The sequence below is a fragment of the Schistocerca serialis genome, chromosome 8 (genome assembly GCF_023864345.2).
Source record: "Schistocerca serialis cubense isolate TAMUIC-IGC-003099 chromosome 8, iqSchSeri2.2, whole genome shotgun sequence".
Lineage (NCBI taxonomy): Eukaryota > Metazoa > Arthropoda > Insecta > Orthoptera > Acrididae > Schistocerca > Schistocerca serialis.
Window position 1 is genome coordinate 334238619 of NC_064645.1, and position 26330 is coordinate 334264948.

Sequence of the window (26330 nt, forward strand, 5' to 3'; positions counted from 1 at the left end):
TTCTCACGGCCCGTGCGGCTCCCCCCGTCGGAGGCTCGAGTCCTCCCTCGGGCATGGATGTATGTGTTGTCCATACCGTAAGTTAGTTTAAGTTAGATTAAGTAGTATGTAGGCTTAGAGTTCAAATGATTCAAATGGCTCTAAGCACTATGGGACTTAACATCTGAGGTCGTCAGTCCCCTAGACTTAGAGCTACGTAAGCCTAACTAATCTAAGGACATCACACACACCCATGCCCGAGGCAGGATTCGAACCTGCGGCCGTAGCAGCCGCGTGGTTCCGGACTGAAGCGCCTAGAATCGCTCGGTCACAGCGGCCGACTATGCTTAGGGACCGACGACCTCAGCGGTTTGGTCCCATAAGATCTTACCACAAATTTCCAAAAGTTTTCAGCTAATGACTCCATGTTCAGATCTGAGACCTCTTTTGACCGAACAAATCTCAGCTCACTAATGCGCGATACTAGGTGAGAAAAATAGGAAAGTATGTGAGCAGAATTCAAGCTCGCGCACGGGATCGCACTTAAGAATGCCTTGTAAAGTTTCCATATTGGAAAAATAACTTCATTGATTCCAGAATGAGATTTTCACTCTACAGCGGAGTGTGCGCTGATATGATACTTCCTGGCAGATTAAAACTGTGTGCCGGACCGAGACTCGAACTCGCGACCTTTGCCTTTCGCGGGCAAGTGCTCTACCATTTACTAGAGCACTTGCCCGCGAAAGGCAAAGGTCCCGAGTTCGAGTCTCGGTCGGGCACACAGTTTTAATCTGCCAGGAAGTTTCAACTTCATTGATCACGCTAACTCCATAACTCCGAAAAGATAACGACTGTAAAATACAGATTTCGTCCCATAGGGCCCACTCTTTGACACCTCATTACCAGGAGAGCTGAAGGCCGACTTACCAATTGTAAAATCTTCAAAAGGTCTCCTCGAAATTATGTAACATACAGACCTTTCAGCCAACTAGAAACCGGAGCAAAATGCAGGTATTCTCATTGGGCACTTCCTACTCCTGCTTACATCACTTCTGTAAAGTACTGACGTCAGCCATGGTTTTACGAACATTTTCAGCAACAGATGTTAAGGCTCCTGCTGTTTTGTGTTACTAGCTGCAGTGCTTGTCGTTTCCCAGAATGTTTAATATCGGCCACACAAAGTGACTGCCCCTGTACCTTGTTGATACTCATAGCGAATGCAAGCCACATGGGAAGCTGCAATCGCCTTAAATGGAAGCTCATATTTGAATCATTGGGTGTCAACGGAATGTGAAGAAAGTGTACGTCTTCACCTGTGTGGAAAAATGATTACTTTTGCCATCTTTTGTTACGTTTTGCGATAAGTATCTTATTGTGTTTTTGGAAAATTCCTCTTCTATTGTTTAGCCAAATTTTCACTGTTTCAAGTAGGTCTGTGTTTGAGCGTGACTCAAATGTTCAAACAGACTAGTCACAAGTCGGGAAACCTCGCGTTCTGCTAAATTTTTGAACAGGCCGTGATCTAGCGACTTTTGTTGTTACCATGTCCATGAGCTGTCTTAACATTTGAATGCCATTATGGATTTTAATAACAAAAATGACTGTAAAACACGGACTAAAATATCTTTTAGTGTATATGTCATAAGAACGACAACGAATCAGTAAATAAGTGTTTAGAATCATGTATCTGTCAAACTGTCGAGCTTCCGCACGTCCCGCCATATAGCGACGTGTGACGGTATTATCTCCAAGACGGGTATCACCGATGTGATATATTCTCGCGGCAGGGATCATGCTCAGTTTATCACGATATATTTCGTTTGTTAGGCATTTAATTTTTCATTACCTATATTAGTTGTTTCATCTGAATATAGAAATCTGAAGTATATAAATCGAACAAAAACTTTGAAGCAATATTCATTACGGGATCGTGTAGAAATCTGAAGTAAATCGACCAAGAACTGTTAGAGACTTTTGGTAACAACCTTTTCTGTTCGTATATTATATGGATATATGTTTCATGTCAGGTTGCGAAATCTTATGTAGACAGTGATCTTCCTCTAGCCTTGAAGGTAAAGTGTGCAAAATTTCATCATCATATGAATAAAATTGTGGATTTGTATGAATTACAAAAAAATATACAAACAAATATATAACGAACAAATATATATATATATATATACATATTTATTTATTTATTTATTTATTTCGTCACCCGACAAATCAGCCTAGACGGATACAGCAGCCACCCATTCAGGAGGATTAGAGGAAGTTCATCCTTTCCTCCTCAGGCTGAACCAGAATATCCTTCCCCCACCAGCTGGAAGCCACAGTAACAGACAGTTCTAGCATATCTGGAAGGGTCGGAAATGTGACCATATGTGGAACGTGATGGGCAGGAATAAGTAATTCACATCTGCATAGAAAATAAACAAAAATAAAAAATAAATTAAGAAAAATCTTTTTCAATGGTCAGCCCGCAGCCATATTTACATGTTGTTGTCTTCAGTCCTGAGACTGGTTTGATGCAGCTCTCCATGCTACTCTATCCTGTGCAAGCTTCTTCACCTCCCAGTACTTACTGCAACCTACATCCTTCTGAATCTCCTTAGTGTATTCATCTCTTGGTCTCCCTCTACGATTTTTACCCTCCACGCTGCCCTCCAATGCTAAATTTGTGATCCCTCGATGCCTCAGAACAAGTCCTACCAACCGGTCTCTTCTCCTTGTCAAGTTGTGCCACAAACTCCTCTTCTCCCCAATTCTGTTCAATACCTTCTCATTAGTTATGTGATCTACCCATCTAATCTTCAGCATTATTCTGTAGCACCACATTTCAAAAGTTTCTATTCTCTTCTTGTCCAAACTATTTATCGTCCATGTTTCACTTCAATGCATGGCTACACTCCATACAAATACTTTCAGAAACGACTTCCTGACACTTAAATCTATACTCGATGTAAACAAATTTCTCTTCTTCAGAAACGTTTTTCTTGCCATTGCCAGTCTACATTTTATATCCTCTCTACTTCGACCATCATCAGTTATTTTGCCCCCCAAATAACAAAACTCCTTTACCACTTTAAGTGTCTCATTTCCTAATCTAATTCCCTCAGCATCACCCGACTTAATTCGACTACATTCCATTATCTTTGTTTTGCTTTTGTTGATGTTCATCTTATATGCTCCTTTCAAGACACTGTCCATTCCGTTCAACTGCTCTTCAAAGTCCTTTGCTGTCTCTGACAGAATTACAATGTCATCGGCGAACCTCAACGTTTTTATTTCTTCTCCATGGATTTTAATACCTACTCCAAAATTTTCTTTTGTTTCCTTTACTGCTTGCTCAATATACAGATTGAATAACAACGGGGAGAGGCTACAACCCTGTCACACTCCCTTCCCAACCGCTGCTTCCCTATCATGCCCCTCGACTCTTATAACTGCCATCTGGTTTCTGTACAAATTGTAAATAGCCTTTCGGTCCCTGTATTTTACCCCTGCCATCTTAAGAATTTGAAAGAGAGTACTCCGGTCAACATTGTCGAAAGCTTTCTCTAAGTCTACAAATGCTAGAAACGTAGGTTTGCCTTTCCTTAATCTATGTTCTAAGATAAGCCGTAGGGTCAGTATTGCCTCACGTGTTCCAACATTTCTGCGGAATCCAAACTGATCTTCCCCAAGGTCGGCTTCTACCAGTTTTTCCATTCGTCTGTAAAGAATTTGGGTTAGTATTTTGCAGCTGTGACATATTAAGCTGATAGTTCGGTAATTTTCACATCTGTCAACACCTGGTTTCTTTGGGATTGGAATTATTATATTCTTTTTGAAGTCTGAAGGTATTTCGCCTGTCTCGTACATCTTGCTCACCATATGGTAGAGTTTTGTCAGGACTGGCTCTCCCAAGGCCGTCAGTAGCTCTAATGGAATGTTGTCTACTCCCGGGGCCTTGTTTCGACTCAGGTCTTTCAGTGCTCTGTCAAACTGTTCACGCAGTATCGTATGTCCCATTTCATTTTCATCTACATCCTCTTCCATTTCCATAATATTGTCCTCAAGTACATCGCCCTTGTATAGACCCTGTATATACTCCTTCCACCTTTCTGCTTTCCCTTCTTTGCTTAGAACTGGGTTTTCATCTGAGCTCTTGATATTCATACAAGTGGTGCCCTTTTCTCCAAAGGTGTCTTTCATTTTCCTGTAGGCAGTATCTATCTTACCCCTAGTGAGATAAGCCTCTACTTCCTTACATTTGTCCTCTAGCCATCGCTGCTTAGCCATTTTGCACTTCCTGTCGATTTCATTTTTGAGACGTTTGTATTCCTTTTTGCCGGCTTCATTTACCGCATTTTTATATTTTCTCCTTTCGTCAATTAAATTGAATATCTCTTCTGTTACCAAACGATTTCTATTAGCTTTCGTCTCTTTACATACTTGATCCTCTGCTGCCTTCACTACTTCATCCCTCAGAGCTACCCATTCTTCTTCTACTGTATTTCTTTCCCGCACTCCTGTCAATCGTTCCATAATGCTCTTTCTGAAACTCTCCACAACTTCTGGTTCTCTCCGCTTATCCAGGTCCCATCTCCTTAAATTCCCATCTTTTTCCAGTTTCTTCAGCTTTAATCTACAATTCATAACCAATAGATTGTGGTCAGAGTCCACATCTGCACCTGGAAATGTCTTACAATTTAAAACCTGGTTCCTAAATCTCTGTCTTACCATTATATAATCTATCTGATACCTTCTAACATCTCCAGGATTCTTCCATGATTCTTGAACCAAGTGTTAGCTATGATTAAGTTATGCTCTGTGCAAAATCCTACCAGAGGTTTCCTCTTTCATTTCTCTCTCCCAATCCATATTCACCCACTATGTTTCCTTCTCTCCCTTTTCCTACTCTCATAACAATGTGTAACATTAATGTGAAGTGACACATCATTACGACTAATAGGACTAGGTGCGTTCTGTAAGTAATGCAACACATTATTTTTCTGAAAGTATGTTGGTTTTTTTCAGGATTCCTGTACGCCATATTATTCCCCACTCTTTTTCTTACAAAAACCTATCTTGTCAATATCATCACCGTTCACTGCGACGTCCTTACGCCAACTTACTGGGAGGGCCTGTAGGCCCTGATTGTACCACTATACTTGTCGGCGTCGAAGCCAACGTCTTGCTGGTGGACGAGTTGTCAGCACTACCGACAGAGACATCCAGCTGAGCAGCGAGGTGCTTTATAGTGATTCGGCGATCACCTCGAATAAGAGTGTCCGCACGTTCCAACATTCCAGGAGTCCAAGCTGTGTGCAGCCGGCCAACACCCGTTAGACCGGACAGGATTGTGGAACATTTGTGCGATGGTGACAGACGTCTCGCTCAACGACTCACTATGCTTTTGTTCACTGCCAGGTCTCCGTAGATATTCTGCAAGCGCCTACGAATATCTGCGATGCTCTAGTTTTCCTCCAAAAAGAACTCAATGACACCTCTATTCTTGCAACGTACTTCCATTACAGACGCCATTTTGAGGGCAATCTATAGCGCCGCCCCCTATCGGAACTTTAGGAAGCTATAGGGGCTGTTCCACAACAAATTAGCCATTTTTTCAGCGGAAATTGGCCGAAAAAAACAAAATGTGTTGCATTCTTTATTGAACGCCACTTGTACAAATGATGCATGGAACATGAAAGTAGCTAGCTAAGTATGACAACCGATCTGAGCTCCGGTGCTGAGCGTGCGTGTGGTTGCGGCGAGTGTTGCAGACAAGGCCAAGGTGGTGTACGCGGCGCGCGAGATCTTCCTGCCGTACGGCCGGCCGGCCGTGCTGGACTGCCACTTCCGCGCCAACCCGCCCCTCACAAACCTGCGCTGGGAGAAGGACGGCTTCCTGTTCGACCCGTTCAACGTGCAGGGCGTCTTCTCGCGCAGGAACGGCTCCCTCTACTTCAGCAAGGTGCGTGTACCAGACTGTCCCCAGGTGAGCTGACCGTCGCGGGACGTCCCGTTTTCTTGGGCTGTCATGACCCGAGCAGCGTAAGCCTTACACAGGACATCAAACGTCCCGTGTTTTGGCGCTGCTAACAATTAGAAATATTGTGCGCATTCACTTAAAAGGTGGCAGAATAATTTCTAAAACACTCAGCGTCTTGTCGTCCAATTTTGTATTATTACTACTACACGGTTGTTTTCTGAGCAGTGATTCAACATCTCACAACCCTCCCAGCCCCCTCTTTTCACCAACTGACTGGACTCTACCTAAATCAGCACACCAGTTAGCAGTGAGTATTGCACTTCCCTTCTATGGTGGTGACCGAACCTCGCGCCCGTCCGCTTCTTCGTTTCGTGCTTTCTTTTATAGTGAGTAATAAACATCGGAGGCAGGTGACGTTTAGGTGTCTGCACGACAGCCACTGATGTCCTCAGTGCGTCCAGTGGGCTTACGACAGGTATGTAATTTGTAGGAAATTTCTTTATTACAAAGCACAGTATATAGAAACGATGTGAATGAAATTTCATGTTAATTAGTTACATCAAATAACTAAACTAACAATCCTGAAAACCAATGTGTCTTACGTTTTAAGCTTCCAATTAGCATAGTTCTGAAAAGTAAAGCATACAGTTCTTTCGAGTGCAAATATTTCTTCACATTTAATCTGTGATTTCTTTTATATTAAATATATTTTGTAGACGAGTATTAGTTTTAGATATAAGGAAACTAATGAGAAACATAATTTTATTTCTTTGCAGTACTGCACATATGAAAGACACACGCACTGATAGCAATCAGTTTCTTTGTTGTGTTATAAATTACAGCGATAAACGACAAAGACCTTACAACTTTTATCGTTTCTCCAAAATACTCTGCGCAACGGAATTAAAAGATCACCTTTCCTAAACCCCGTACATGCCTCACATTGGGACGCATAAGTTTGAAATCTGGCTCAAAGGTACCTATAACCTTCCTCTGAGATGGTGGAAAAGCATGGCGCTTTGTGATGTCATCCTTGGGCTCAGCGACGCTTCAAACAACAAGATGTTGACACATGCGAAGAACAGGCCGCAGATCAGAGAAGTTCACGTGACCTATAAGGTGGGTTGATGATGTCACATTGACACCAAAATTCACAGTTCCGCCCAACGTCATCTCAGACGTGTCACACGATGGGGGGTCGTCACGACCCCTCCTACCCACATTTCGCCCCTTCGTTTGACGTCTCTCCGATGGAGGTCAGAACAGCGTCACCAAGCGTTGACATTAGCAAGGTGTTCTTGACAACCTTTAACACTGCTGACACCCTGGAACGTTTCAGCCTTTCTCTAAGGATATTGATGGGCTGCATCCGCATCGAACGTGATCTGACCCCTTTGGAGTACAGCGTGACCGCAATTTTTGCTGTGCCATACAGGTTGGAACCGCTGGAGACCGTTCCAAACCATTAATTTAACCGATGCAGCAAAGCGTACCTGTACTTTTTCAACATTCCTATTTTTCGCCCTCCTGTGGTGCGATGACGCGGGAGTGCAACATTAACATGTACGGGAATAAAACGTCGAAGGGTCACTTTAAGATCCATCCTTTCGGCAACACCCTCGGTACCACTCACGGAATTTTATTGAGCGCGTTAGAAACGTATCTTCAGAAATGTTGACACCAATTTAAAATTGTCAGTAAATGTGGGCGGGTGCACCGAAGCTGTTGCCAAAATGCGAGGCTTTAGAGCCACCCTTTGCCGTTTTATTTCCGCACATGTTGATGCTGAACTCCCACGTCATCACGCCTCAGGGCTGCGGAAAACAGGAGGGCTGAAGGCTCTTACGTGTCCATCGCTACTTCGGATAAATGTCAGATATCGTTGAATGGTTTAGAGTATTCCCTGGGCTGGTGGTTCCACCCCCTACTAGAGCATAATCTGCGGTCGCATTACTCTCTAAAGGAATGAGATCACGTTCAGTGGGATTGTTAGTCCATGATGTAGAGAGGGGTTGAAACGTCACGCAGATATCAGCAGGAACTGAGATTATCAACAACTCCTTGCTGTTGCTCATCGCACTGCAACTGTCGTTTTTGACTGCGAAATGTGAGGGAATTAGCGTCCTCTAAGCCATCCCCTGGGACCTTATCGTGTCCATTCTGAGCTGCGGTGTGTTTTTATCGGCCTGTCATAAGCAAACCGCGTGATGTTAACGCTTTGTGTCGTGGCTATGACACAAAGGCGCCAAACGAAGGGATGAAATGTGGGTGAGAGGGCCTGTGACGACGTTCCCATCGTATGACAGGTCCACGGTGGTGTTGAGCAGGATTGTGGTGAAATGTGGGGCCAATGTGACGTCATTAACACTTTTCACGTCACATGAACTTCTGAGCTGTGGCGTTTTTTCGCACGTGTCGACACCTTCCCTTTTGAAGCTTCGCTGAGTTTGAAGGTGACGTCGCTACGCGGCATGCTTTTGCGCCATTAAGAGGAAGATTGTAGTCTCCTTTCAGCCAAATTTCAAAGTGATGCTCCACAGTGGGAGTCAATTACGGTGTTTCCAAAAGGCGATCCTTACTTTTCTAGCGCAGTGTACCATGTTTCGACAAATTTGGAAGTCGGTACGAGTATCGCTAACTTCACACCCTGTAGCCTGGAGCCATGAGGAAACGATTGTGGCTGTGAGTATCGAGGTGGGCAAGAATTAAATCTGCTTCAGTGAGTAGCTAAGATGCGCTCAACGTTCACACCCACGGACAAGAGACTTGCAAATACGGTATGTATCTCAGTCAAGGACCTTGATAATTTTATAACAACTTTTATTTGAAGACTTATGACAACTTGTCAGACAAAGAACTGTAGGCCGGCCGAAGTGGCCGTGCGGTTGAAGGCGCTGCAGTCTGGAACCGCAAGACCGCTGCGGTCGCAGGTTCGAATCCTGCCTCGGGCATGGATGTTTGTGATGTCCTTAGGTTAGTTAGGTTTAACTAGTTCTAAGTTCTAGGGGACTAATGACCTCAGCAGTTGAGTCCCATAGTGCTCAGAGCCATTTGAACCATTTGAAAGAACTGTAAAGAGAGCCTATTCTTTGTGTATAAGTATACTTGTTACAACACACAAACTTCGTGCATATTATATTTAAGGAAATACCTATCTAATGTGGTCTGTAGTCAATGAGCTTCTGAACAAGGGATCCGTGTGTAATAAAGATCTTCTTAATTTAAGGGTTTAGTCAGATATTCTCCTTCTATCGAATATATTCCCTGCACGATATTTCTTACCGATATTTTTGCGTTGCTGAAGTTGGAGTCATGAACGACGGCTGTCCAGTTTAGGCTCTGCGCACCTAAGACACGCATTCGCGGACGGCGACGAGCGTTCAGCAATGTTCGGAGCGCTCTGCTGTGAATGTCGTAGCTGTTACGAGCATTAAACGTGATCGTAGCGAGTTATTTAGTGAACTTTTATTTCATCGCCGATGGTAGTGGTAAGCGACTAATTGTACAGAAAAAAAGCGGGAGACGTAATCTGCAGGATACACGCTTTGGTGAAGTGCAAAGCACGTACATGTGCGTACCGCTTGGAACCGGCAACAATGGAATCTCCATTCGTCCGTTCATGCCTCGGCAAGCGTCAACTATCATAGGTCGTGAATCGGGAAACAGCATGTAAAGAATCCCGCATTGGAGTCTAGAGTGAGCTATTTTTTTTCTTCACCAGAACAGATGTTGTGCTTAAGGCCGGTATTACGCTCTTGTGGACGTTTTTCGCTATTGCGCGAGATTTTCTACACATATTGCAACGAGTAATTTTTTTAAAATTCTGAATAAAAACAAATGAAAATTTTCTTTCTTGTATAGCTGTTGAGAACGTCTGTATGTCTAAAGATAGCTTCTTCTTGTATAAATGGAATGGAACAAAGAAAATATAAGGGTGCTTATTGAGGCATACAGCAAGGAAAAGTGTCCATATGATAGATAGGTTGTACAATAATAAGGTTCGTCTACAAATGTCAGATACTTAATATATATTGTCTTACGTAAACTTACATGTAATTACATGTTATGTGTACGTATCACCTTAGTTAGTGAAAGTACCGCACGTGTTTGATTTGATTGGATCTCTTGTACTATTTCAGAATGGCAGGAAGGATAATGTTGAGACAAAGCCACAGGAGTTAGAGGAACTGTGCCGGCCCCGAGCAGTGAGCACTGTAAAAGCCGTTTTGCATCTTTGTGGTCGCACTGTTGTGAAATAGCTTCGCTCATTACTGTTTTCTTGGCCGTCCGTCTTATATGATCGGCAGCTGCTTGTCAATACAAGGCACATCCATTCTGACGAAGTTCCTAAATTTGTGTGGATCTTCGGGCCTAAACTCCTTCATTAACTATATGATCAAAAGTACCTGGCTGAAAATGACTGCCGGCCGGAGTGGCCGTGCGGTTCTAGGCGCTGCAGTCTGGAACCGAGCAACCACTACGGTCGCAGGTTCGAATCCTGCCTCGGGCATGGATGTGTGTGATGTCCTTAGGTTAGTTAGGTTTAATTAGTTCTAAGTTCTAGGCGACTGATGACCTCAGAAGTTAAGTCGCATAGTGCTCAGAGCCATTTGCACCATTTTAGAAAATGACTTACAAATTCGTGGCGCCCTCCATCGATAATGCTGGAATTCAGTACGGCGTTGGCCCACCCTTACCTTTGAAGACACCTTCCACTCTCACAGGCATACCTTCAGTCAGGTGGTGGAAAGTTTCTTGGCGAATGGCAGTCCTTTCTTCACGAAGTGCTACACTGAGGAGAGGTATCGATGCCGGTCGGTGAGGCCTGACACGAAGTCGGCCTTACAAAATATCCCAAAATTGTTCTATAGGATTCAGGTCAGGACTCTGTGCAGGCCAGTCCATTACAAGAGTGTTATTAACAATAAACACTCCGCCACAGGCCGTGCATTATGAACAGGTGCTCGATCGTGTTGAAAGATAAAATCGCGATCCCTCAGTTGAATCTCTTCAAGAGTGGCACGCAAGAAGATGCTTAAAACACCAATATAGGCCAGTGCTGTGATAGTGCCACGCAAAACAACAAGCGGTGCAAGCCCCTTCATGGAAAACATGACCACACCATAACACCACCGACTCCGAATCTTACTGTTGGCAGATGACGTTCACCGGGCATTCGCCATACCCACATCCTGGTATCAGATCGCCACAATGTGTACCGTGATTCGTCACTCCACACAACGTTTGTCCACTGTTCAATCGTTCAATGTCTACGCTCCTTACAGGAAGCGAGGCGTCGTTTGGCAATTACAGGTGTGACGTGTGGCTTATGATCAGCCGCTCGACCATGAAATCAAAGTTTTCTCACCTACCGCCTAACTGTCATAGTACTTGCAGTGGATCCTGATGCAATTTGGAATTCCTGTGTGATGGTCTGGATATATGTCTGCCTATTACATATTACGACCCTCTTCAACTGTCGGCGGTCTCTGCAAGTGAGCAAACGAGGTCGGCCTGTACGCTTTTGTGCTGCGCGTGTCCATGTTTCCACTTGGCTATCACATCGGAAACAGTGGACTTAGGGATGTTTAGGAGTGTGGAAATCTTGCGTACGGGCGTATAACAAAAGTGCCACCCAATCAAGATCGAATACGATTCCTACTCCTGGCATTAAGTCGTGGTTCTGCCCTTCTCCTAACAACTAAGGAGAAAACTATCAGGGCAAATGCTGCGTAGATAATTGAGTCCTGCATGTCTAAAATGCTATGGAACGTTAACACAGATAATAGCCTGACATGAAAGCTTCGGTTCATAATTGTGTATAATCATAACGTAGGCCTAATTTCATTCTAGCTGCACGGGATAAAAATAAATGCTTAATAAATACGAAGCTAGGCCTCTCAGATATTTCAGTATAAATGAACATCAGCTTCAAAAAAATGCCAACATTCACACCCAACGACATAAATACGTCTACAGTCCGAATACGTACCTTAGAGCGCTGGTGCAAACTTACAAGTTAGGTGTACCGTGTAATAAGGGCTAACGAAAAATATATCACTTCCAGACTTGTACGCTCGGGGCGCTGGTGCAGACCTGTGTATACGGTAGGTGTATCGTGTAATTCCTGCTTAAGACGGGATACTGTTCGCAGGTGGACGAGTCTCACGGTGGCAGGTACACGTGCACGCCCACCAACGAGCTGGGCTCGGAGGGCCCTAGTCCGCCCATGACGGTGATCGTGCAGCGGCCGCCCGTCTTCACGGTGAGGCCCCACAACCTGTACCTGCGGCGAGCCGGAGACTCCGTCGTCATGCCGTGCGACGCCGTCGACGGCGACGAGGCCCACCGGCCCACCATCGTCTGGTTCCGGGTAAGCGGCTCTCTCTCTCTCTCTCTCTTTCTCTCTCTCACTACAGCTACACGCGTAGTGGCGCTGCTGCCGTGTACTGCAGCTAACAACGTTAGTTTGCACAGGCTAAGAAAATAGGCATGCATAAACCATTTTATCGTACAATTGAATTAAATCTGTCGACATGAAGTGAATGGATGATAGAGGGAGGGTGGAAAGCAATGAATATGCAATCCGGTTACCTAATTTTTAGGACTGCGTTCCTCAGTCGGTAAAGACAGAACCCTTAGACACTGATGAGCCAGAACATTATGACCACCGGTGGCGTTGCGGACACGTGACGCGGTAACAATGTGTATAACCGGAGCAGACGCGGGCAGAGGATCACCCAAGCGAACATATGGCCTGAAAATGCTGAAAAACAATAAGATAAGCGACTTTCACAAAGGATAGATTATTATGACGCAAAGCCTTTGAACGACTAACTCCAATACGTCGAAGCTGTTCGAATGTTCACGTGCTACTGTTGTGAGCATCTGCGGATGGACGTAGAAGGACGATAAAACTACCACTAGGCACTAAATGGTTGTCCACGATTCATCATAGAACATGGGGTTCAGAAGCTAGTCTGCTCTGTAAAGTATGATAGATACTCATCTATGGCATCTCTGCCGAAAGAGTGCAATCCTGCTACAGGCACACGCGTTTCGGAGCATGCCGTTCATCGTACGTTGTTCCGTACATCGTACATTGTTGAACACGGAGCTCCACAGCAGACCACCCCTACGTGCTCACGTGTTAACCCAACGACATCATCAGTTGCAACTGCATTGGACACGGGACCATCGGAATTCGACCGTCAATCAATTGATAAGTGTCGGCTCTTCGGCTGAATCACATTTTTGCTTCATAATGTCGATGGCGTCCGCCCCCGGTAGCTGAGTGGTCAGTGCGACAGAATGTCAATCCTAAGGGCTCGGGTTCGATTCCCGGCTGAATCAGAAATTTTCTCCGCTCAGGGACTGGGTGTTGTGTAGTCCTAATCATCATCATTTCATTCCCATCGACACGCAAGTCGCCGAAGTGGCGTCAAATCGAAAGACTTGCACCCGGCGAACGGTCTACCCGACTGGAGGCCCATTCACACGACGTCGATTCTCGTCTCCAGAAACGCCGTCATCGAGGTGAACAGCGGCTCGAAACGCGTAGAGCACGAAGTACGCAGGCCGATGGGAGCAGTGTTATACTATTTGAGACACTCTCCTGCGCTTGCGTGGGAGCTGTGCTACTAATGGAAGACACGCTAACAGCTGCGAACTATCTTCATCCCTTCATACTTAACGTCTTCCGCGATGTCGTTTTTCAGCAGTATAGCGGTTCATGTCTCTGAGCCATAACCGTGCTATAATGGTTAGAGCAGCTTTTTAGGAAACTCACGTTGTCATCTCGGCGACAAATTCGCCTAATGTAAATCCTACGGAAACCATTGGGGTCGGTATCGGGCGCCATTACCGCATGCGCAAGTCAGCGTTTCAGCGATCCGTTATTTATGCGAATTATGTAACCTGTATGTAGACATCTAACGGCACATATCTCCACAAACCTGCCAAAAAACTGTCGGTTCCTTGATACAAAGAGTCAGTGATGTATTTCGTTCCAAACACGATGACACAAGCTAGTAAGCAGGTGGTCACAATGATTTGGCTCGTCAGTGTAGGATATCTTTGTTGTCCGTCTGTCTGTCACTCTGTCTGTCTATTAGTCTGTTAAGATCCCTTTTTCTCAGGAGCGGGTAAACGTATCATGTTGAAATTTATATCAACAACTAAGGTCTATGGTCCTTTGGCGATATAAAAAATGTAAGCCTCTAAATCAATGCAATCAAAAGATACGGCCATTTACGTCAACTAATTTGATACTCGCAACCTCGATCATCAAACCCTATATAGTGCTTCCCGTTGACTTAGAAACATGAAATTTAGCAAGATGGAAGGTTTCACAGTACAAGTAAATGAAAAACATCCGAAAATGGGTAAACTGCAATTATATATTTTTGCCACTGCAATTTACATTGCATTCATCATCCGTTACAAGTGTGACAGAAAATTCTGCTGCGTTAAAACACAATATGTAAACTGTAGTCACGCTTAGTAACTAAATAAAAAAAGAGTTTATTAATCTTGTCTCTCTTCATGCATAAACTGAAGTTCCCTGCTCGCTTCTTTTTCTATATCCCAACTAGTCTCAGGAACTACTCTAGAAATTCTTATTCGCTCTTACAATTCCCAGAACCTATATCTTGCCATTATCGATATCGATCATAGGCAAAAATCATGGAGATTCTCGATTTCCGAGATGGATGAACTATTCATATACATAATTTTGTACATATCCCTCAGTGGGCGAGCTCCACTCGCACTTGGCCAATTTATTTTTAACAAAGTTTATTACATTTATTTGAATATTTTACAAATGACTAGCACATTCCGTTGTTGAAATGTGGAATTTCTGTTTCATTATTTTTATTTGTTACTATCAAGACAAAATATGTGTGATTAAAATATTGTTAAAATGTTTTGAGTGTCTATATAGAATGTTTATTCGTTTCTTGCAGACGACACTAGTGTTATAATAAATACCACTAGAGAGAAAGCCACTGAAGAGATTGTTAATGATATTTCTAAATTTTATTTTCTTTATTTATTTATTTATTTTTTTTTTTTGAAAATGAACTCTGCATACATTTTGACAGGACTCACTAAATAAAGTTCTGTACAACAAATACAATAATCCCAACAAGTGACATAGCGCATGAACAGGAGCCATCAGCTAGCTTAGAATGATCCCAGTTTTTGGTTGTGCTTATTGACGTAAACTTGGAAGACACATATTACTGAGTTTCTCAAAAAATTAAGTTCAGCTACGTTTGCCCTTCGTATAACTGCTAGGCTTGCAGACAAACGAATCACATTTCCACTCGATAACGTCAAATGGAAACGTTTTCTAGGTAACGTATCACTTAGAAATAAAATATTGTTTGCACAAAAGCGGGCAATATGGACAATATGTGTTGCTCACCAGCGGTCCACCTCTTCTAGGAGCAAGGCATTTTAACTGCGATGTTACACATACTTACTAACGAAATTCGTCACAAATAATCCTTTACGATTTGAGAAGAACAGTGATGTCCATAACCCCATCACTAGAGGAAAAAAGACCTTTATTACCCTTTTTAGAGCTGCAAGTGGCCCAGAAAGGGCTCAGTATGCAGCAACAAAAAGTGCTGATCATTTGCTCGATAACATAAACTGTCTGACAGGTAGCAAAGTAATTTTAATACCTGACCTAATATCATTTATCTTGGACACTTTTTTCTATTTCAAGGACGAATTTCTATTTGAGGGCTCGTAGCCTGTAAAAAAAACTTCGTTTGTAAGTGTAGTTGTATGAGTAGGACTAAAAAACAATGTCGCAAAAAATGCTCGAGATTCTTGATTCCCAGAATGGATGAATTATCTTAATACATTATTAAGCTTGTGCAGAACCCTCAGTGTGTGAGTGCTACTAGTACTTGGCGAAGTGTTGTATGTTCTTTAGTTTTCTTGCATTCGTCTTCCTAAATCCCAGAGGTACTTATGAATAACACTGTACTGCTCCAGTGTTAGTTCTTAAAAAATTGCCATGACGGCAGAAATAGGAGAAATGAAGAGACGCGTACAAAGGGTCGTAAGAAGTCGCTATTGCCCACAAGAAAGTCCCAGTGAAATTTTCAAGAAACTTAAACGGCAAATCTTAGAATAAGATGAAATATTTGTCACGAAACGCTTTTATGAGTATTCGAAGAAGACTGTGTGGCAGTTATAGTGTCTCTGTGGTATGTCTCATATAGGGGTCATGTCATATGTATGAGAAATTGCGGTGAATACAAAGGCGTATATACAGTCTTTTTTCCTCGATTAGTACGAGAATTACCATATTGGGAATGAAAATTGCGAACGTTGATACGACCTGTTCTCTATTATACTCCTCACTGTCGCTTGTGGAACGTGTGTGCGGAACTTGTATGTAGGTATGGGTAGAGCGAAAGAACGAGACTAGAAAAACTACCTGCTTATGCTTGTACATAACCCCATATGAATTTTTGAGTGACTGAATAACGTAGGAATTGGGGACTTTTCCTACACATCTGATTCCGCTGCGCAGCTTATACGGTGAAAATCTCTTGCGTCTGCTGCCGGTCTACTGCGAGATGACCTTTCTGCATGCTTACGTAACGTGCTGTCTGCATAACGGAGGCCGATCGATGGAGTGGAGGAGACTTTCTGCCCGCGAACGGGACAAGGCGGCTGAGAAGAATGGCCGCCCACAGGGGACCCAGTTGCAGTCACAAGAGATCCGTCATTCAGCAAAGGGGAGGAGCAAGCGCTGTAATAACTAGGTAGTTGTTAGTAATGATTACAGGAGTTAGAAAAAAAACATGGAAACACTTTAGGCCTGCTTTGCGTAATAAGGTGTGGGAAACACGCTGCCATTCAAAACAGCCTGCAACCACTTCGCATTGGATAAATAAAGATCCTGTACAGTTTTCAACTAAATTTTATGCTATTCTCCCTGCAAAATAGTGGTAAGTTCAGGTAACGATGACGAAGATGGGTATGGGCAACGCACCCTTTCCTCCAGAGCAGACTACAAAGACTCAGTAGTATTGAGATCTGTCGACTGTTCATCCTCGTACTCGCGAAACCAGTCCTGGACGCTGCAAGCTGTGTGAACAGGAGCCCTGTCGTCCCGGAACACAGCATCACAGTTGAGGAACAAACTTTGCACTGTGGAGTGCTCTTGTCGGCCAAAATGGTCTCGGAATCGTATAGTCGACGAGTGAGCGTTACATAGATGCTCCACAAATTCCAGAGCAGACTGCACAAAGGAGGCGTTGTGCATAACGGAGAAGTTTACTACTGAAATGTCGAGAGAGTACCTTCTGGGAAGAGCCGGCAACATATTACTTTCTTCCAAGATACATTTCGGGAAATGACTGCGATGAAAATATTCGAGTTATTAGAGCTAATACAAAGTTTGGCCAACATTCTTCTCGTACGCCATTTGCTAGTGGAATAGGCAAGGGCGGATGAGTACTTGTTCTTAATGACAATATACAGAAAAATGCGGGGATTTCGTTACAAAATAACTTAGTTTCAAAACGCAAAAGGTACTATCTATCATTTACTAAAGATCGGAATTTTCTCTCTATTATTTTAATATTTGCAACACAAAATTGGAGCCATGAACCAAAAACTAGGCTTCAGTATAGAAAATTAAGTAGATTATTTAAAACTTGTGTTTAAAGAATGTTGTATTCACAAAATGCACCTGGCGTCAAACATTTCCATGTGGCAGGAAGAAAACTTCCAGCTACCGAAAGCAGCTTCTGTTATGAGGTGACTTCTATGCACACTGGAAGTATATACAATGTCGTCGCACGGCGAAACAGTGTTGGACAACCTACAGCAGAAATTATGGCAACACGGATTATCTACAATTTATTGATAGAAACTTAACACAGGTATGAAAATTGTGTATGCAATGCAGACCAATGTTCAGGTGCATTCATCTACTTTTAAGCCTGATGCAGTCCTAGATCCAGTCAGCTACGACTAATGTCGTATAATGCCCTGGTCAACACTTCTTGGTGGAGACTACAGTTTAATCCTAAGACACTCTCTGAAATACGGTGCTGTGCTGTTTGTCCTTAACGTACTCACTAAGCAACTAGCACCTGCATATACTTATTATCCGTGTCTCCTGGTTGGGTGTCTACTTGGGAACTACACTTTGTGATCAAAAGTATCCGGACACCCCCAAAAACATACGTTTTTCATACAGGTGCATTGCGCTGGCACCTACTACCAGGTATTCCATATCAGCGACCGCAGTAGTCATTAGACATTTTGAGAGACCTGAATGAGGCGCTCCGTGGAACTCACGAACTTCGAACGTGGTCAAGTGGTTGGATTTAACTTGTGATATACGTCTGTACGCGAGATTGCCGCAGTCCTAAATATCCCTAGGTCCTCTGCTTCCGATGTGATAGTGACGGGGACGCGTGAAGGGGTACGTCCAGCACAAAAGGAACAGGCCGACCTCGTCCGTTGACTGACCGTCGACTGTTGAAGAGTGTTGTAATGTGTAATAGGCAGACATCTTCACAGACCATCACACAGGAATTCCAAACTGCATCAGGATACACTGCAGGTACTATGGCAGTTAGGCGGAAGATGAGCAAACTTGGATTTCATGGTCGACCGACTGCTCATAAGCCACACATCACGCCGGTAAATCCCAAACGACGTCTCACTTGGTGTAAGGAACGTGAACATCGGACGATTGAACAGTGCAAAAACGTTGTGTGGAGTGACGAATCACGTTGCACAATGTGGCGATCCGATGACAGGGTGTGGGTGTGGCGAATTCCCGGTGAACGTCATCTGCCAATGTGTGTAGTGCCAACAGTAAAATTCGGAAGCGGTGGTGTAATGGCGTGGTCGTGTTTTTCATGGATGGGGCTTGCTCCCCTTGTTTTGCGTGGCACTATTGCAGCACAGGGCTACATTGTTGTTTTAAGCACCTTCTTGCTTCCCACTGTTGAAGAGTAATTCTGGGTTGGCGATTGCATCTTTCAACACTATCCAGCACCTGTCTATAATGCACGGCCTCTGGCGTAGTGGTTCACAACAGTAACATTCTTGTAATGGAATTGCCTGCACAGAGTCCTGACCTGAATCCTACAGAACAATTTTGGGATATTTTGTAGCGCCGACTTCGTGCCAGGTCTCACCGACCGACGTCCATACCTCTCCTCAGTGCAGCACTCCATGAGGAATGAGCTACCATTCCCCAAGAAACCTTCCAGCGCTTGATTGAACGTATGCCTGCGAGAGTTGAAGCTGTCGTCAGGGCTCAGAGTGCGCCAACACCATACTGAATTCCAGCATCGCCGATGAAGGACGCCACGAACTTGTAAGTCATTTTCAGCCAGTAGTCCGAATACTTTTGATCACAAACTGTATTAGTATGGAGAAGGCGGACGGGAAACATACAGGAAATGGAGGAAAGTATGGAAACACCCAAAACACAACACATTACCGAGTATAATATGGTGTAGGAAAACCGTTGGCTTTCAAAACAGCTTCCAGTCGTCTCGGAACAAGCAAACACGGGTCCTGTATGTTTTTGATAGGAATCTTATAAGATTTTTCCTGCAAAATAGTGTTAAATTCAGGCAAGGTTGATGGAGGTGGATGGTCATAACGCCCTCTTTTCTCCAAAGTAGACCATAAAACCTGAATAATATTGAGATCTGTTGATGTGGAGTTGCGACAGTTCATCGTTACGCTCATACGAACTTTGTGAACATAGGTTGTGGAGTTCTGGAATACAACGTCACCATCGGAGGACGAAGACTTTACCATGTGATGGCCTTCATCAGCCAAAATGCTTACATGATGACAGACAGTAATGCGACCTTGCAGAGCGTCCATGGGGTCCATGGAGTACCATGTTGTTCAAATTGTCACCATATCCCCGCTGTTTTTGATTCTTGGGATGTAAACTCGGCCACAAGTTGGGAACAGAGAGGTACAATACTCATCCGACTAAATAACTTTCTTCCATTGCTCCAAAATGCAGGTTTTATGGTTTCGGCACACGTTTTCCTGTTACGGGCATTTCCATCACTTGTGAGGGCCTTTAGGATGCCATTTCGTCCAGCTTATTGAGCTCCCTTCGTGTTGTCTCGGTGCTGACATAGTGAGCAACTGCGACATACAGTTCTGAAGTGGCTTTGGAACCTGTCGTTCTCTAATTTTTCATCAAAATCCTGTTCAATGAGCGTCTCACACTGTCCCTCAGCACATAGTTTCGTCCACGTTGTGACTCAGTGGATTATGTTTTTACGCTCTCTCTGCATGCAGTATAAATCTTCGATACGCTGACTCTTGAAACGCTAAACAATTCGACTCCCTGGTTACGGAAGCACCCATCATACGAGCACCAACAATTTGGCCACATTCGATTTCAAAATGGCTCAAATGGCTCTGAGCACTATGGGACTCAACAGCTTAGGTCATAAGTCCCCTAGAACTTAGAACTACTTAAACCTAACTAACCTAAGGACATCACACACACCCATGCCCGAGGCAGGATTCGAACCTGCGACCGTAGCAGTCCCGCGGTTCCGGACTGCAGCGCCAGAACCGCTAGACCACCGCGGCCGGCACATTCGATTTCTCTTAGCCCCAACGCAATGCTCTCATAACTACACGGAACAGTGTTCCGACCACGTGTGATACGCACCGTATTGAGGACACTGGAGCGGTGCCGTTAGTGGTCAAATATAACAGCGCAAACTGCAGGCTTGGATAACATCTGCATTTATGTTCAAGCCCGCGTTTCTCACGGTTTCCATACATCTCTCCAACCCCTGAAAATGCGTTGTGGCTTCCAGTCTGGTGTAAGCTTTTTTGTTTGTTATCGTTTCGGCGGACTGCATGTCAGTTTAGCTGCTTGACTTACCGAGCAGCTACTCAAACGGCCTCACTAAGGCGACTGGACCTCACTCCAAACGCTTCCTACACAAAAAAATCTAAGGAGGCTGTTGAAAATTAGACACGTGAGCTCCGCATCACCAGCCCCAGGGTACGGAGGTGAATGCGTTGTCACTACTGAAAGAAGGCTTCTACGCCACACTCCTGCACTGTGGCGGCCCTACACAGCGTTAACGGCGCCTCGTACAGTGTTTCCGCAATGGCTTTTTAGCACCGCACAGCTATGAATACAGCCTACTTAAATGTATTGTAGCTGCGTTGGTCAGCAATCCGAACTCTATAATGCACTAGTCAAACTGTGAAACCGCTTTTCACAAGTTTCACTAGCCTTGCCCGGCAGCCAAAAATCTATGCCCATATCACAAGATACTTTCAAGCGACTGTCGTTCACCTCTCCACAATTTTTAATTCCATTGTGTGAACACACCGAGCCACAGCTACCGTATTATATGATAAACTGCACAGTTGCATTCCAGCGTCTGAGACCACAAAGAGAAACCATCTGCACTAACTTTTATAATTGGCTGTTTGTACACAGTGTTAACCTCCGCTTTAACTTATTTCCATTAATGTACCCCCTAAACTCCAAAAACGAGTGAAAATGATTGACAGTTATCAGCGTCATGAGAGACTGTTCTGTGTGTTATTATGACTGATAATATGTACCCTGGTGCACATAATTTAAGGACGAAAACAACTTGATGTGTTACTGTCAAGCAGCATAGCTCAGTGGAAACACAGACTATACATAGAAAAAACTGCAACACCATAGTAATGAAGGAAGCTGAAAGAAATACTTAAAGAGACGCATTTTCAGAAGAGAGTACATGTTGTGACTTGCCTGTAGACACAGCTCTGCTACGGTACAGATAGCAGATGTATCTCAGGGTGCGACTGAAATGACGCTGCAACTAGGAAGTTGCTCCAAAGCTGAAGTACGCAGGACTGCAGGAGTCTTGCGAGTAAAACGTCTAAATGACATACAGATTCACCGTGAAATTCTGGCGGCATACGAACCAGATGCATTGTCCTGCCCCACAGTAGTGAAATGGTGCCAACAGTTTGAGCAAGGACGCACACACGTGATTGATGCTAATCTGGAAGGGAGGCCATCGATATAGACCACAGACAACACAATGTCCACGCAATTAATTCGGCAGGCTGAGTGAACATGTGGGAGAGAGAGAGAGAGAGAGAGAGAGAGAGAGAGAGAGAGTTTCTAATGACGAGGACATTCACACAGCTGTTCTGAGAAACCAGATCTTTGAAAGTGTGTTGCATCTGTAAAAGAAACCACACACAAATGGGACAGATTCTAGCATACTGCACCAAAATTTGAAGTCATTATAATTTCAGCACCGTAGCAGTCCTCTAATGGTTACACAGACGTGATGTTTGGGCGATAACATGCCAGTATAGCCCACAGGAAAGTGGAACAGAGATGCTCTGGCATCTTAAATGGGTGTCCTGGTAACAAAGACGACATAGTTATCTCGAAACCTTGTTGCGTATGACTGTGTAGCCATTATGCTGTCACTAATGTACGTTTCCTGTATGGATCATGGGAATAAGACACAGAGAGATGAGTTTGTTAGAGAGGCGGTCATTTTTCTCCAGTTGAATATACGAATACTGTAGGACAGAATGTTAATGGGAGCCTACATAATTCATCAAACAGATACTTCAAATAGTATGTAGGCCAGACGACACAGTACATAAGTAGCTCAGAAAACAGGATAGACGAACAGGTAAATTCAACATATTAGGCGTACATGAATTTCCATGCAATACTTGTCAGTCGGTATACATAGGACTTGAACGCGTGGTCTAGGGGTAGCGTCTTTGATTCATAATCAAAACGTCTTCGGTCCCGGGTTCGATCCCCGCCACTGCCTAAATTTTGATAAATAATCAGCATTGGTAGCCGAAGACTTCCCGCATAAGAAGTCAGCCTCATTCTGCCAACGGCCTTGCCAAAGAGGGCGGAGGAGCGGATAGAGGTTCAGGGCACTCTCTTGTCCAAGGGGTGGGAAATTGCCCCTAAAGGCGGGAAGAATCAGCAATGATGAACGACATGAGGATGCAGAAGGCAATGGAAACCACTGCATTAAAGACACGTAACGTGTATCCACAGGACATGTGGCCTGTAATTGAAGAAGTGTCATGATAATCTCTCCATTGGCAAAAGATTCCGGAATAGTCCCCCATTCGGATCTCCGGGAGGGGACTGCCAAGGGGGAGGTTACCACGAGAAAAAGATTGAATAATCAACGAAAGGATAACGTTCTACGAGTCGGGGCGTGGAATGTCAGAAGCTTGAACGTGGTAGGGAAACTAGAAAATCTGAAAATGGAAATGCAAAGGCTCAACCTAGATATAGTAGGGGTCAGTGAAGTGAAGTGGAAGGAAGACAAGGATTTCTGGTCAGATGAGTATCGGGTGATATCAACAGCAGCAGAAAATGGTATAACAGGTGTAGGATTCGTTATGAATAGGAAGGTAGGGCAGAGGGTGTGTTACTGTGAACAGTTCAGTGACCGGGTGTTCTAATCAGAATCGACAGCAGACCAACACCGGCAACGATAGTTCAGGTATACATGCCGACGTCGCAAGCTGAAGATGAACAGATAGAGAAAGTGTATGAGGATATTGAAAGGGTAATGCAGTATGTAAAAGGGGACGAATATCTAATAGTCATGGGTGACTGGAATGCAGTTGTAGCGGAAGGAGTAGAAGAAAAGGTTACAGGAGAATATGGGCTTGGGACAAGGAATGAAAGGGGAGAAAGACTAATTGAGTTCTATAACAAGTTTCAGCTAGTGATAGCGAATACCCTGTTCAAGAATCACAAGAGGAGGAGGTATACTTGGAAAAGGCCCGGAGATACGGGAAGATTTCAACTAGATTACATCCTGGTCAGACAGAGATTCCGAAATCAGATACTGGATTGTAGGGCGTACCCAGGAGCAGATATAGACTCAGATCACAATATAGTAGTGATGAAGAGTAGGCTGAAGTTCAAGACATTAGTCAGGAAGAATCAATACGCAAAGAAGTGGGATACGGAAGTACTAAGGAATGACAAGATACGTTTGAAGTTCTCTAACGCTATAGATACAGCAATAAGGAACAGCGCAGTAGGCAGTACAGTTGAAGAGGAATGGACATCTCTAAAAAAGGGCCATCACAGAAGTTGGGAAGGAAAACATAGGTACAAAGAAGGTAGCTGCGAAGAAACCATGGGTAACAGAAGAAATACTTCAGTTGATTGATGAAAGGAGGAAGTACAAACATGTTCCGGGAAAACCAGGAATACAGAAATACAAGTCGCTGAGGAATGAAATAAATAGGAAGTGCAGGGAAGCTAAGACGAAATGGCTGCAGGAAAAATGTGAAGACATCGAAAAAGATATGATTGTCGGAAGGACAGACTCAGCATACAGGAAAGTCAAAACAACCTTTGGTGACATTAAAAGCAACGGTGGTAACATTAAGAGTGCAACGGGAATTCCACTGTTAAATGCAGAGGCGAGAGCAGATAGGTGGAAAGAATACATTGAAAGCCTCTAAGAGGGTGAAGATTTGTCTGATGTGATAGAAGAAGAAACAGGAGTCGATTTAGAAGAGATAGGGGATCCAGTATTAGAATCGGAATTTAAAAGAGCTTTGGAGGACTTACGGTCAAATAAGGCAGAAGGGATGGATAACATTCCATCAGAATTTCTAAAATCATTGGGGGAATCGGCAACAAAACGACTATTCACGTTGGGGTGTAGAATATATGAGTCTGGCGACATACCAACTGACTTTCGGAAAAGCATCATCCACACAATTCCGAAGACGGAAAGAGCTGACAAGTGTGAGAATTACCGCACAATCAGCTTAACAGCTCATGCATCGAAGCTGCTTACCAGAATAATATACAGAAGAATAGAAAAGAGAATTGAGAATGCGCTAGGTGACGATCAGTTTGGCTTTAGGAAAAGTAAAGGGACGAGAGAGGCAATTCTGACGTTACGGCTAATAATGGAAGCAAGGCTAAAGAAAAATCAAGACACGTTCATAGGATTTGTCGACCTGGAAAAAGCGTTCGACAATATAAAATGGTGCAAGCTGTTCGAGATTCTGAAAAAAGTAGGGGTAAGCTATAGGGAGAGACGGGTTATATACAATATGTACAGCAACCAAGAGGGAATAATAAGAGTGGACGATCAAGAACGAAGTGCTCGTATTAAGAAGGGTGTAAGACAAGGCTGTAGCCTTTCGCCCCTACTCTTCAATCTGCACATCGAGGAAGCAATGATGGAAATAAAAGAAAGGTTCAGGAGTGGAATTAAAATACAAGGTGAAAGGATATCAATGATACGATTCGCTGATGACATTGCTATCCTGAGTGAAAGTGAAGAAGAATTAAATGATCTGCTGAACGGAATGAACAGTCTAATGCGTACACAGTATGGTTTGAGAGTAAATCGGAGAAAGACGAAGGTAATGAGAACAGCGTGAAACTTAACATCAGGATTGATGGACACGAAGTCAACGAAGTTAAGGAATTCTGCCACCTAGGCAGTAAAATAACCAATGACGGACGGAGCAAGGAGGATATCAAAAGCAGACTCGCTATGGCAAAAAAGGCATTTCTGGCCAAGAGAAGTCTACTAATATCAAATACCGGCCTTAATTTGAGGAAGAAATTTCTGAGGATGTACGTCTGGAGTACAGCATTGTATGGTAGTGAAACGTGGACTGTGGGAAAACCGGAACAGAAGAGAATCGAAGCATTTGAGATGCGGTGCTATAGACGAATGTTGAAAATTAGGTGGACTGATAAGGTAAGGAATGAGGAGGTTCTACGCAGAATCGGAGAGGAAAGGAATATGTGGAAAACACTGACAAGGAGAAGGGACAGGATGGCAGGACATCTGCTAAGACATGAGGGAATGAATTCCATGATACTAGAGGGAGCTGTAGAGGGCAAAAACTGTAGAGGAAGACAGAGGTTGGAATACGTCAAGCAAATAATTGAGGACGTAGGTTGCAAGTGCTATTCTGAGATGAAGAGGTTAGCACAGGAAAGGAATTCGTGGCGGGCCGCATCAAACCAGTCAGTAGACTGATGACGAAAAAAAAAAAAAAAAAAAAAAAAAAAAAAAAACAAAAAAACATAGGAAACATATGCAAAGACTGTAAAACAAAAAATTCAAAACACCTCGGAGCTCTAAAAGGTTACAGCTCCCGTTGCACATTTTCTGAACACCTCAACCAAAAGCCTGCAAGCATCATCTAACTAAAATAGAAACAGTTTTAAAAATACTAAAATTCAGCAACAGCCTATACCACAGTCTTAAAAGAAAATTTCCGTATATAGAAGGCATGCATTACCATGAAGAAAACAGATTATAAACGACGAGAGAGAGAGAGA

At 43.7% G+C, this 26330-nt stretch overlaps 1 protein-coding gene across 2 annotated transcripts in view; it reads left to right on the forward strand.

The window, feature by feature from the left end:
* Positions 1-26330, forward strand: part of LOC126416314 (protein borderless) — a 461225-nt gene that overhangs the window by 387266 nt on the left and 47629 nt on the right. For both annotated transcript variants that reach the window (XM_050083976.1, XM_050083975.1), the window contains 2 exons: positions 5745-5935; positions 12108-12326. In XM_050083976.1, the coding sequence (XP_049939933.1) occupies positions 5745-5935; positions 12108-12326 (410 nt within the window). The remainder of the gene's footprint in view (positions 1-5744; positions 5936-12107; positions 12327-26330) is intronic.